This window comes from Apteryx rowi, unplaced genomic scaffold, assembly GCF_003343035.1.
Source record: "Apteryx rowi isolate R43461 unplaced genomic scaffold, aptRow1 scaffold_20, whole genome shotgun sequence".
In the NCBI taxonomy this organism is placed as follows: Eukaryota; Metazoa; Chordata; class Aves; order Apterygiformes; family Apterygidae; genus Apteryx; species Apteryx rowi.
The window spans coordinates 5,363,846-5,376,633 of NW_020448308.1; the positions used below are offsets into that span (position 1 = coordinate 5,363,846).

General features: G+C 42.6%; 1 protein-coding gene across 4 annotated transcripts in view; it reads left to right on the top strand.

Annotated features, from left to right (window-relative positions):
- Positions 1 to 12,788, top strand: part of MTMR4 (myotubularin related protein 4) — a 59,054-nt gene that overhangs the window by 33,071 nt on the left and 13,195 nt on the right. For 3 of the 4 annotated variants that reach the window (XM_026063694.1, XM_026063693.1, XM_026063695.1), the window contains 5 exons: positions 1,786 to 1,902; positions 2,600 to 2,682; positions 2,965 to 3,131; positions 4,339 to 4,435; positions 11,156 to 11,269. In XM_026063694.1, coding sequence (XP_025919479.1) covers positions 1,786 to 1,902; positions 2,600 to 2,682; positions 2,965 to 3,131; positions 4,339 to 4,435; positions 11,156 to 11,269 — 578 coding nt within the window. Of the gene's footprint in view, positions 1 to 1,785; positions 1,903 to 1,986; positions 2,084 to 2,599; positions 2,683 to 2,964; positions 3,132 to 4,338; positions 4,436 to 11,155; positions 11,270 to 12,788 lie in introns of those variants that run through there. The other variant, XM_026063696.1, reaches the window with a different exon arrangement.

Here is a 12,788-nt window from a genome sequence, read left to right on the forward strand (position 1 = left end):
ATGGTGCTGCTTACTCCTGATAAAAGCAAGGATTAAAATGTGGCAACTGGAGGATTGACTGTGTAGGAAACATGCCAAGTGCCCACAGACTGAGGAGGGGCACAGAAACATGGGGTCAAGGCTGCAGGTCTGTAGTCTTTGAAAGGCAAATTCTCTAAGATGATTCTGAACTGAGACCACCTGGAGAACAGCATAACCTACTTCAGTCTTCCGCATGGAGAACCTCAAAGTTCACCCCTCCCAAATGCTAACCTGCATTCAGTAAATTGTTGCTATCTTAATATGAAGTGAAATCTAAAAAGATACCATTGACTTGATAACAAACTGTATTCAGACATCTGCAAGTTTATTCCAGGATTTCCCTTTATCAGCTCTTATAATTTTACTCTCCCATTTTTTTAAAGAATCTCTCTCCCTTCTGTTTCTGTGTGAAAGAGCCACATAAGCACAAGAAACATGCCAACTAAAAACAGTGTTGGCAAGCACGCAAAGTAAACTGCAGAAGTAAAGAGAATACAGTTTCTTTATGTCAGATAATTAAAATTTCTAAATGATTTTCAGACAGGTGCCACTTCAGGATTGTTAACATCTACAAGTAACTTAGGAAGGGAGAGGTTGTTAGTATGATTGCCACATGAAGTCTGGAATCCAGGAAATTCAGTTTTTAGGCAGCATATACCAAAGCCATAGAAATAGCTTAGAAATGACAACATGGTCAGACTTGTTCTAATTACAGTATAATGAATGGTTTCATCAAATGCCCTGTCTGGCAAGTAAAAGGCTTTGGCTGAAATGATGAATCTTTGCGACATTTTTGCTAATTGGTCACCAAAATCACCTAGTGTAGGTAGCATCCAGGGAACAATGAAGAGTTTACTTAGCTAAGGAAAAGGGGGCATGAAAGAAGGGTAGAAAGGAAAAGAGGCTGGATGAATTTTATGCTGGTCTGCCTTCTTTTTAATACAAGGAAAAAAACATTAAACTTGGCTGTCTACCAGGATCTCCTGTTTTAAAAATAGCTAGAGCATGTCCTGGCTGATAGGGAAAGACAGACAGACAGTTGGTGTATCTGTTACCTAGATTCTTTTTCTATTATTTTTGCTAACTCCATCACAGTCATACAAATAACTATGTACAGAGATTCCATCACAGCATTGTTAGCAGACATTGGTCTAAACTTTGACTCATTTATTTGCCTTGGTTGGTACCAGTGGGTCTCATGATGCTGCTAGTAGTCTCATTAATTTAAATGTCACAGCAGGATCGTGTATGCGACTCTGCCTTGGGGCAAATTATTCTGATTTCATCAGGCGCTGTCTGGAACTGTGCAGAGCACCTCCCAAAGAGGGCCCTTGCTAGGCCTGAGCTGCGTCCATGATTTGTTTCCTTTGTCACGCTGTTTGTGGCAGAGTTGTGCTTGCCCTGTCTGAAAGGGACCATAACACCCTCTCCCTCCATGCGATACCCTCACTGCCAAAGGCCCGTGATCAGTATACGCAGCATTTGTGGTGCACACCTTTCCTCTGCAGGTATTTATCTGACTCAGTAGCTGCTCAGTATTTCCTGAGGCGTCTGTGGAAGGAGATTCATCGTGTGGGGCTGGGGAACAGGTACCCGTCTGCTTTTGTGCTGTTGTCTGCTCTCAGCAGTGCACGAAAACCACGTTACTGTGACTGATTTCCCACAGGAGATGCATTGCAGAGGCAGTAGGAAGAGTGGCTCTTGGCATTTATAGTGCGCAAAATACTCTGCATATGTCTTGAATTAGTGATGTCTCTCTTCCAGGTCCCTTTCACTGTGTTGCAGGGTGAGGGAGTGGAGTATCTTGGCCATGCAAACGATGCTGTGATCGCCATCTCCAACTACCGGCTTCACATAAAATTTAAGGATTCTGTGATCAATGTAAGTCTTGGTCTGCCTGTTCCTGCTGCTTGAACCATAATCTCTTGTGGTATTTCAGTGGGACATAACCTACTTCCATGAGCTGTGCCTCAGGAGCTGTGCCTCTTGAAAGATGCCAAGCCTGATGTTCTCTCTTGTTATTACTGCTGGTCGTGCAGCTGCTGTCCTGCTGCTGCATGAGGTGAAGACTGCTATGCTGGTGTGTGGATGGGGTTCTTCTGTGGATGATAATCAGGTCTTTCCCTTGCTGTTCTTTTTTCATTCAAGCACTAAACTTGGGAATTTTAAGACTGTTAAGGTGTCTTGGAGGCCAGCCTACATGAGATTTCTCTTGCACTGAGGCCAGCCTTTTGAGAGTCAGCTGGGAATCTGAGGCTTTCTCTTGCTGTCTCTTGACTTGCCGTCTTTTATTGCAGTCTTTGTTTGGCTCTGGGGTTACCCTGCTTGTGTGGATGCCATTTAGTCAACAACTGACCCATGGTGGGAGACTGCCCAGGGAGAGCAGAGGAATCAGAGTAGTACTTCTTGGAGGAGACCGGATCATGAAGCTTCATAAACCTGGGAGTGGATTTGTAGTGTGAGCTAGATGCTGATGATTATTCATAGAGCCATGGCTGGGCCTGATGGAACTAAGAGCAAAGCAGACATGATTGTTAACGTGATATGTCTTGTCATGCCTTACATCTGTCCATTGCAGGTGCCTTTGAGGATGATGGAAAGCGTGGAGTGCCGGGATATGTTCCAGCTTCACATTGTCTGCAAGGACTCCAAAGTAATCAGGTATCTGTTTTATTGCTATAGTGTAGAGACCACTGCAAGCCAGTTACCATGATCAGCTTTGTCATCTCCCCCTGCATTGCCATTGGAATCAAGCCCTCAAAGAGCTGTTTGTGGCCAAGGTTTCTCTCTCTCTCTCTCCTTCCTCCCTCCCCCCCCCCCCAAAAAAAAAAAAAGACTTGGTGTTTTACTCCTTTTTCCTGTTGCATGGAATAGAGGTCCCTGTCCATACAGCTTGGCTGGATATATGTACCCTCTGAGTATGGTATACATATGTGTTTGCAGGTGCCATTTCTCCACCTTTAAGCAGTGCCAGGAGTGGCTGAAGAGGCTAACTCGAGCCATTGCCCGCCCTGCTAAGCCTGAGGACCTCTTTGCATTTGCCTACCATGCGTGGTGCTTAGGAGTCTGTGTTGATGAGGAGGATCAACATGCGCATCTCTGCCGTCCAGGTAAGCTTGTGGCCTGTCCCCATGCTGCTCGCCTGTCCGCATGCTGCTCTGTTCAGAAGAGCAGCATATATAACTTGAACCATTGTTCCTAAGTTATTGCTGTGTATTACGTTCTGCTGTGGCCATAGCCCAAGTCCATCTTGCTCAAGGGCACACTGTGTGTGGCCCCAGATTACCTAGATGTCTAGCTGATGTCTGGATGCAGCTGGATAATAAGAACAGTAAAATGAATACTAATCACAATAAGGAGCCCTTAAGACAGCAACAAATAAGTCTCCTGTTCCTTTCTCCGTGTGAATGAAGAAAACACCCCATACTTGGGTACTTTCATCATGATGATGAGAGAGATCAAGCAATCTTGTCCCTGGATAGTAAATGTAATCAGCTTTGAGGCATCATAATTAATATGATTCTGTCTACATCTCTTCTCCTACACCTAGAAATGCCATGACATCCCTGTGATCAGGTCTGCAGAGAAGTGGTTCATTCATACACAGGCAAAAGTAAAACATTTGAACACATAATACCAATATTGTAATGGTGCCCTCCTGTGGATCAACAGTTTGCCCTCTCCTGAACATGAAGTTCACTTTCAGTTGGTTTGTCTTTTAAACTGCTTCAGCATGAACGAAAGGGGATTAAAATGAATGGTAAACCTAGTTTTAGACTTAGAAATGTGCTGGTATAAGAGGAGAAAAAACAAATGAAATGTCCATACACAGGTTGATATGGAGAGATGGGGGGATGACTAGAATGGCAGAAGAGAAGTACTCAAAAGGAACTGGTAGAGGAAAGGTAAAATACATGTTCTTTCCCTGTCTCGAACACAAGAAATTAGGAGATATTTGGTGACTCTTCTTTAGAGAAAATATTTTTCTCTAGCCTAAATAAATTTACCTTGGAAATTGGTGCCACAGGGTATGAATGAAGCAAAGAGCTTTTCAATATTTATATTAAGATATAACATAGGAAGGCTGTTCCCATGCCACTTTGTGCTCTGAGACTGAGATCTAACACTGCAAAATAAGCAGAGGAACCCCTGTGAAAGGCAAGTCTTTCTGGCATCTTAAGCAATGCCCCTGCCATCCAGATGGCCTGTGGTTTCTGTCCAGACCTCTGATAGTTACTATGAAGCTGCAACTAATAAGTTTAAATTTCATCAGTTCTGCTTAGCTGTCAGTAAATATACTGTGCTCTGCTCTTCCAGGCGACCATGTGAGATACCGATTTGAGATGGAGCTGGTGAGGATGGGCTTTGACTTGCAGAATGTCTGGCGAGTCTCTGACATCAACAACAATTACAAGTGAGTAGTTTGCTATCAGGCTCTCCCCACTCTCTCTCCTTTTCTTTTTCCCCATCACAAGCCCTGTGCAGAGCAGTGAATGAATCAGACCACTAGCCAGTACTCCTCCTTGGCCCTGATAAGTGTCAGGCAGATCAGCGTATGAGCTGGGTCCTCTTTCCTTCCTCCATTCAAATCAGGGAACTGGAGAAGAAATACACCCCAAACATCAGAGCTAGCATCAGTTGCTGTAAATGCTGAGATGCGCGGTTTATAATGTAGTGGGTATGGTTCATCCTTGAAGACATTTTGTAGTCTTGGAGAATTCCTCCATCACAGGGTTGGTTTTCTAGTCAGTCATTTTCTCTAAAATTCTCACAGTGTTTGAAATGGAAAAAATACCAAGTTTCTGTAAAGGAGGGCAGCTGTTCAGCCTAGTTAAGGAAGGCTGCTGAGAAACTGAGGACGTACCAGTGGAGGGCTGTCAAGATGTTCAGAAGTGTAGGGAGCATAGCCTGTAAGAAGAGGTGGAATGAGCTGGGCTTGTTTAATCTGGTGAAGAAGAGGCTAAATGGTGATCTACTTGCAGCCTACAACTGCTTGAAAGGCAATTACGAAGGTGATGGAGCCAAACACTTCTGGCAGTGGCGGATAATACATTTAAGGCAATGGCCACAATTTGCAGCTTAGGGGGCTCAGACTGGACATTGGGAAAAAAATCCTTCTCCAGGGGGGTGATGCAGCCCTGGGACAGGTCCCCAGAGAGGTGGGGAATGTCCATCATTGAAGGGCTTCAAATGTCAGCTAGACAAAGCCATGGCCACCCTGATCTAGTGTTGAGGGTGGTCCCACTGTGAGTGTGAGGTTGGAGTGGAGATCCCTAGAAGGTCCTTCCCACCAGCACTACAGTGATTCTAACCTGTGTTTTCTACTCTTGGAGAAGAGTAGAGGAGCTCTTAAAGTGCTTCCACATTCTTTGCAGCAGGTGGCATTAAGCCAACAGTTAGCGGGCTTTTATTAAGCTTTGACTGACATGCATTTCTGAATGCCCTGCATCCCTTTTCTTGAAATGACTTGTATCCCTCAGTCTTTTCTCTGCTTCTGTTAGTAAAGGCATCCCCATCATCTGTATGTCAGATGGTTCCAGATCACCAGTTTTTCGGGGTCTCTGAGAAGCCTCAGGAACACTGGCTTGGGGAAATCCCGGTGGAATTTGGCCATTTTCTGCCTGTTTTGTTCTCTCATTTGCTTCCTCAGAAATCCGAGCATCAAGCACCATATTTGGGGTTTGATTTACAATTTCCACTTGGACATACTGACCACATCATTGCTTTTGGACTGTTACATGACTTTCTTGATGGTATTTATGCAGTTTATCCAAGCATATCAAATAAAAATTGGTTTTCTGAACTGTTCAGTCTTGGAGTGCATAACCTGTCCCTAGCCTAGCTAGAGTCACTCCGTGTCTGTGAAGGCAGTCAGGCATTTCCCCCACTACTAGATTTTGGAATGTGGCTCCCTCCGAATGTTTCAGAAAGTTCAACTTAGATTAACCATCTGTGTTTGACTTCCTGGGAGTTATGGCCAGTAATATAGCAGCCTTCTCTAAAGACAGATGTTTTATTTTTGAACAAGACGGGGAAGAAAACTTGAAACAAACCTCAGCAAGCTAGATGCAGGCCTGTTTTTACTTTCCTAGTGTCTGCTGAGTTCCTTTCTGGGGAACCTGGCAGGTCTCAGCTTCCTGCAGACATCCCAAGATCTTAAAGGTGGTGTAATTTGCTTGTGCAACTCAAAAACCAGTTCTCTCTTGCTGCTCCAGGGAGTGTGTCTTTAAATCCTGCTTTGGCTTTTGATCATTACCACCTGCCCCTATTCACAGGAATCAGGTTACTTTTTAACTGTTTATAGTTCTTTTATCTTTTATTTCCCACTATTAACAAAACAATGTTGCTAGAGACAGGATACTCCAAAGTAATGGCTTTGTTCGTTTTCTTTCAAGTTTGTTCCGAGATGTTCTTATCTGGGAACTATTATCTTCTTCCTGGCGACAGCCATCATAAAATTAGAACAATATAGGCATATAATAACCACTTTTTCGGTCTTGATAAAAGTATACTATTTCAGCATACAGTAATAATAAAATTATTACGTAATCTCACAATGGCTCTCGCATCTTCAGTGACTTGTGTACCTAGAAAATTGTACATGTTCTGAAATACCCCATCCAATGACCCCATGTTGTCTGAGCTAGAAACTTTCTTATTGGCTGTAATGCTAGTGGGATTTGTTTATACATAGTTCCCTTAAAAAGAAAAAATACTCATCTTTCTTTCAGTGTTGATATCAGTTTTCAGCTTTGGTCTTTTTACAGTTGTGATTTTATTTATTGTTGATTTCATGCGGAAAAAGTTGTCCTGAGTTTTGTGTTACTGTTTGAGACAGCTGATGTTATCTTCTCATTTCTGTGACCAATCTTAATTCATATTTTCTCTTATTTTGTTACAATTTTCTACAAGCAGAGCAAGGTATTAAAACTTGTATGGGAAGGGTGATACTTAGCATTCTTGCTTGTATTTGCCATATGAATGTGTAGACAAGAAGTCCACAAAGATTACTAGCACCTGCAGTGATAAAACCTGGTTTGGGGGGGGGGGGTGTCTTTTGTTGGTTGTTGGTTTTTGTTTTTTTTTCTTTGCATATTAATCTTCTGTTTGTCATGGCTGTTACTTTTCATGTAAGAAGAGGCTTTGCCAGTCCTTTTCTGTAGGTGTGGCTTGTGTTGATTTATGCAGTTGTTTTACAGCTGCCTTTTTCTGCGATCAAACCTTATGGTGTTTAAAAAATTTTTCATTCGGTGGTCTGGGTCGGTGTGGTCCCAGGGGTGTTGCAGTCCTGCCACCCATGAATGAACGGTGTCGCTTCACCATTCACCTCTTTTTCCACTTGACATGCGAACATACTGAACAACACGGGGCCAAACATGGCTCCCTTTAGGACTCCCGAAGTTGTGAAAAATAACCATTTAACTTCTATACCTGTGTGCCTTTTTTCTTTGAAAGAGTTATTGTTTCACAAGAGGAACTTCCTTCTTATCTCATGGATTTTAGTTGTTTTAAGAGTCTTTGAGCAACCTGTGAAAAGACTTCTGAAGACCCAAATCCACTGTCAGCCACATCAGCTGTATCTGCTTGTTCAGTGATGTCTCCAGGGAACTCTAGATATGCGACATGTGACTTCCCTCCACAAAAGCCATGTTGACTCTTCCCAAGTGCACCATATTTACTCTTGTACCAACTGCGACAGTCAGTTGCTTTGTACAGAAGTTGGACTTGAGTGGTTTCCCACGTTCTCCCCAGAGACTTTTTAAAAAACGGATAGCGTGTTTGCCACCTTTCATGCCTCTGGCACTAAAGCCAATGTAAGCAATAGCTTACACATCTCAGTTAATCATTCACCTGGTGCATATTTGTATTGCTGTAGAACTGTTGAGTGAATATTATCTAGTCCTGGTGATAAGTTACTCTTCATTTCTAGCAGTTAGTTCCAAAATATCTACTGCTGATGTTTCCGTATTACTCTTTTCCTCTGACTTGTCCCTTGTAAAACAGGAGTAGTTATGGGAACGTCTTTATGCACTTTTCTGGTGAAAGCCAGTGCAAATAGCTTTGCTTTTTTTGTTATGATCTTGCACATCTATCAGACCTTCAGATTCTGTAGCAGGCAGACTGCCTTCAAGATGTTTGCAAAAGGTCTTCATGGTTTTTATCTTTTAACGTTTCTTTTCTCAAAAACTGCATGACATGCCTTGTTGTTTTTTACTTTTTTAAATTTAGGTTTACATTTAGCTCCTCGGGTTTGTGTCCTTTAGAAACACTTCCCCTCTTCGAAGGATGTCCTTTTACTTCTAATCTGTCTTTCACTGGCTGGTTAAGTCTGCCAGCTCCTTCTGTTTTTTTTGTTTGAGTTTTACATTACCCTGAAGAGTGTGTTTAAACAACCAGCAACATTACCTGCAAAGTTTTGGGGGGGGGTTGGATTTTTTTTTTTCTTGCTTTTTCCTTTCACTTCCTCAGAAAAAGTTTTTTTTTTTTTTTATGTATTTCCCCTTTCTGAAGCTGATTTATTACTGTAGTGGGGGGACTTTCCACTCTAAAAGTATTGTTGAATTTTACTGTGTGATGGTCACGGTTACAAAAATTTTTTTTTCTTCTTCTCATTTTTTTTCCATTTTGGAGCAGCTGTGTGCATGCTTAGGACTAAAGAAAGAGTTATGTCTCTTTTGTATTGTTTGGTCGGGGGCACCAAGAAGCAGCTGATAGCATCTAAAGATGTAGTCTTTGTATCATGTCATGGCGCTTCCACATTTTATGTGGAAGCAACACAAGTTTTCCACTTCAATTTCTGCCCTCACAGCCTTTCTGAATCTCTTTCAGCCTGTTGCAGATGTTGTTTCTGTCATGCTCTCGTGGTTGGTAGAGTAGTCCTAATGCTTTCCTGTTTCTCTTTAGCCTTGGGGATTTCAGTCCATGTGAATGTTTTTTGTTGATATCGGTAATTTAAGCCTCACACTTTACCTTCACACTTTTTAAACATAATGCACTACGTATTCACTGCCTCAACCTATTTTGGTCTTTCTATAAAGCTCGTACCCTGAAACTCAGGGTACCACTAATCTTCCTTGTATCAAGTTTATAAGATTCTGATAAGCCAGCAGCTCATTTATTCTGGCTCTTCAGTTCCTCTACTTTATTTTTTGGAATTTTAGCCTTAGAAGCGCACGTGCATTTGTCTTGATCTCGTTGCCTGTTCTTATGCACACTCCTTAAATTTGGGTTAACTTCTTGAGACTGGCCTTTTATTTCTTATCTGAATATTATTGCCTTCTGTTTTATCATTTTCCTAAAATGCAGAGTTTTAGTGACTTAACTCTTAGAAGATGTGCTATACCAGCTCAGTTTTTAGTTTCAGACAGCTCCTATAATGCTTAATCTTCCGTTTTGATTTAGATGAAGCCCAGTCTATAGACTTCAGGTATTCCAAAATTTCCTCCAGATCTTAATAGATGCTAGCCCTCTTTCATATACCATTACTCTCAGTCACACATTGAAATCAGGCTTCTCTGATTCCCTGTCCAGTTTTACATGTGGAATCAGAAACATTTCAGAGAATGCCATCACAGACATCCTGGTCTTCAGCTTCTTACCTGACAGCTTAAACTTTGCTTCCTAAATTCCCCCTCTGCACTCTGTTTTTACCTCATGGACCACCATTGCCTTCTTCCTAGGGCTTTCCAAGAAGCTGTCTAGACACCATGTGAAGTCTGCCATTTTCTAACGTGGCAGGCAAGTCCTTGCTAGCATCACAAACCAAATATCACAACTGCTGTGTCCTGCCTATTGCCATCAGCTGTGATACTGCACTGAAGGGACAATCTGGACTCAAGGGAACACCAGGCCACCGTCTGGAATTTGCCTGCTGGATTGTTTCCCCCTCTTCAGCTTGCTTCCTTTCTGCCCTGAAACATTCCTTCTAAGCAACACAGGTTATAGCCTAGAGCTGAGACTGCTCTTTGAAGTTCCTTGTCAGTTTATGTCTTTGCCTGCCTGAGCTCCTGGAGTTCAGCTGGTCTGGTATTGAGGCAGCGTTTTGTCTCTGAAGCCTGCAACCTGCCTGCCTGGCATGCAGCCACATGCTGCAAACCCAGGGGCACAACAGTTGCAGCAGTAACTAGGAAGCCCCTGCTCTCCTGGATTTCTACCTGTGCTTCATTTTACTTGCATTGCTGTCTCCCCTCGTCTCCAGCATATTGCTTTGCTTTCCACATCTTTCCCTTGGCACCGCTCTTGCCCTGCTCTTAATGTACTTGGAGTTGGGCTTTTTAATGTTTTTCTTGGGGCTTAAACATTTGAAATCTTGTGGCCTCTTCCTTCCCCCCATTCCCCATCCCCACCCCTAAGCTGAACTTCTATCTCAGCCAAACTGCTTTACATTTAATTCATTCAGATCTGGGACTCCCTTTGAATTGCAGGTCTGCTTGTCCAAGAGTTGAGTCCCCTCTGCTGATTAGCAGTATGCACTTTGAATTTCCCCAGGTGGCCTGGTTGGTAGGGACTTGCGCATCACATTCCTCTCACTGCTGGCATGTATTCAGATGTATACTAAGAATCTAATTTCTGGCACCCCGCCAAATAACAAGATACTCTTTTACACCTCCCTCATATGATTTTATTATGGCACTCACTGAATCACCATTCCCATCTTTCTGGGCAGAGTTAAGTCTTTGTTGTATGTAAAGCTTATTTGTGGTAATCCATCTATTTTCTGCAAGGTAGAAAGTGCAGAATTTCATTTACCAGAAGCTGTGTGTGTTTCTGGCTTTAAGTGGTGCAAGAAAACTGAGAACCTGTTCCCCTAAAATGTCATATAAACTTAAATCCCAAGGATGTTCCAGTGGCATCCTTGGGAAGTACTGGGTTTCTTACCATGGTCCTTGGGATGAGGCCTGAGGTGGAAGGAGGCCATCTTCCCTCAGCTCATTCTTCAGTGTTTTTTGGCTCTTCCTCTTCATGTCTGTTTCAGTAAAGTCTCAATATGGGAAAAGCCACCCAAAGTCCTGCATGCTTCTTAGCTGAGTTTGGGGAAATCTGAGCAGCTCCTGCTTTCTGTCTCTATATGGTTTATCCAGTGCAGATTCTGGTTGCTGAGTTTTCATCTTGCCATGTTGCCTTCTTTTTCTAGGCTTTGTTCCAGTTATCCCCAGAAGCTGCTAGTTCCTGTCTGGATTACTGACAAGGAGCTGGAGAACGTGGCTTCATTTAGATCTTGGAAAAGGATCCCTGTTGTTGTGTACAGGTAAAAACAAAACAAAACCAACATTCTTCCCCCGCCCCCCACCCCACAATAGCTGTTCTTTCCCTTAGTCTTTTATACTCAGCGTTGTGAAGCCGGGCTTAGTGGAGTGTGTGTATAGGGCCATGGAGTGAAGGGAGACTGTGATTAGCTATGTTCAGTCCACAGGCAGCCACCTACCTGAAAACATGCCTGCTGTCAGGACCTTCCTCCCAGCACACACGTGAGCCTTGCTAGGAGCTCAGTCTCTGATGATAAAGCAGGATGTTCTCCAGAGGGGAGAAACAGTGTTCCAGGAACTATTGCTTCTTTCCTGCTTTCAGTTACATATAAAGATGTGGGTGACTTACCTCATGTTGGAGATGCAACAAGAACGCAATCTGGAATTAGGGTTCTCTCTGTGAGTTTCAAAACTTTTTCCAGGGTTGGTATTTGCCTAGCTGCTACTTCTAAAAGAAGTCTCAGCCAAAATAGGCCTGCTGTATGGCTCTTCTATCTGCTAGGTATTAAGGCCTGGATACACCTTTTAACACTCAACTGGAAATCATTTTTGGCTTAGCTGAGTTCTGAGAGTTCAAAAACATTTAGTTAACAGGTAGGTCAAAAAGTTTGCACATGGCTGGAAACTGATTCTGTTCTAGCTGGTAAATATGAACAATACCTATTCTCTGAGCAGAGCAGCATTCCAGAAATAATATATACTTACTTTAGAATGTAAAAGGCTATGCAGAAAATAAAGCGAGGTTTTGGGAGGCGATGTCTTATTAAACATCTAGGAGAGTGACATGTCTGAAAGAAATGGAAGGTTAGTTGAATAGGTGGATAGGAAGATAGATACCTCATGCACCTCATTGTGCATGTTGTGAAGTACACTGTGATTCCTAGCAGTAGACTCTCTGTTAGCAGTTACTAAATCCAAATACAAAAAGCTCTGAAAATATCAGAGTTGCACAACAAAGGAAAGTGCTGAAAAGTACAAAAAGCAAGAAACAAAACCAATGAATTTACACGTACCTTAACTCTACATCTTCATGTTACATGATTTGTTATTAGGTGCTGGCAAAAACACAGTCAATTCTTACTGCAAGAACTAAATTCTACAGCAAAGTAATAATGAACTCTGATTATCACATGAAGCTTTTCCCTCTTTGTAGCCAAGTCAGCTAAGTAGTTAATTGTATTTGTGACTTCTTTTACTAAAAATGGTCTGGCACTGGAGACTGTCCCATTGTGCATCCCCACCTGAGGGCAAAGATGTGACTTTTTGATATTTGCTTAGAATTACTCTGTTTAGAGTTTTATAACATCACTGTAATGGTACACAGTAATTTACAGGCTGAGCTGTAACCCTTTGCAGCCGTGGATCAGATTACAAGATGTTGACAAGTTATGCTACAAGATGGGACAAGTCATGAGTGCTTGCCCATGTGTATCTCATTTCCATGCGTTCTTTAGCCTTTGCCCTCAAGATTGAAGTCTTTTGGCCAGCAGAGTCCATGAGGGTCATGCCTGCTTCTGGAGT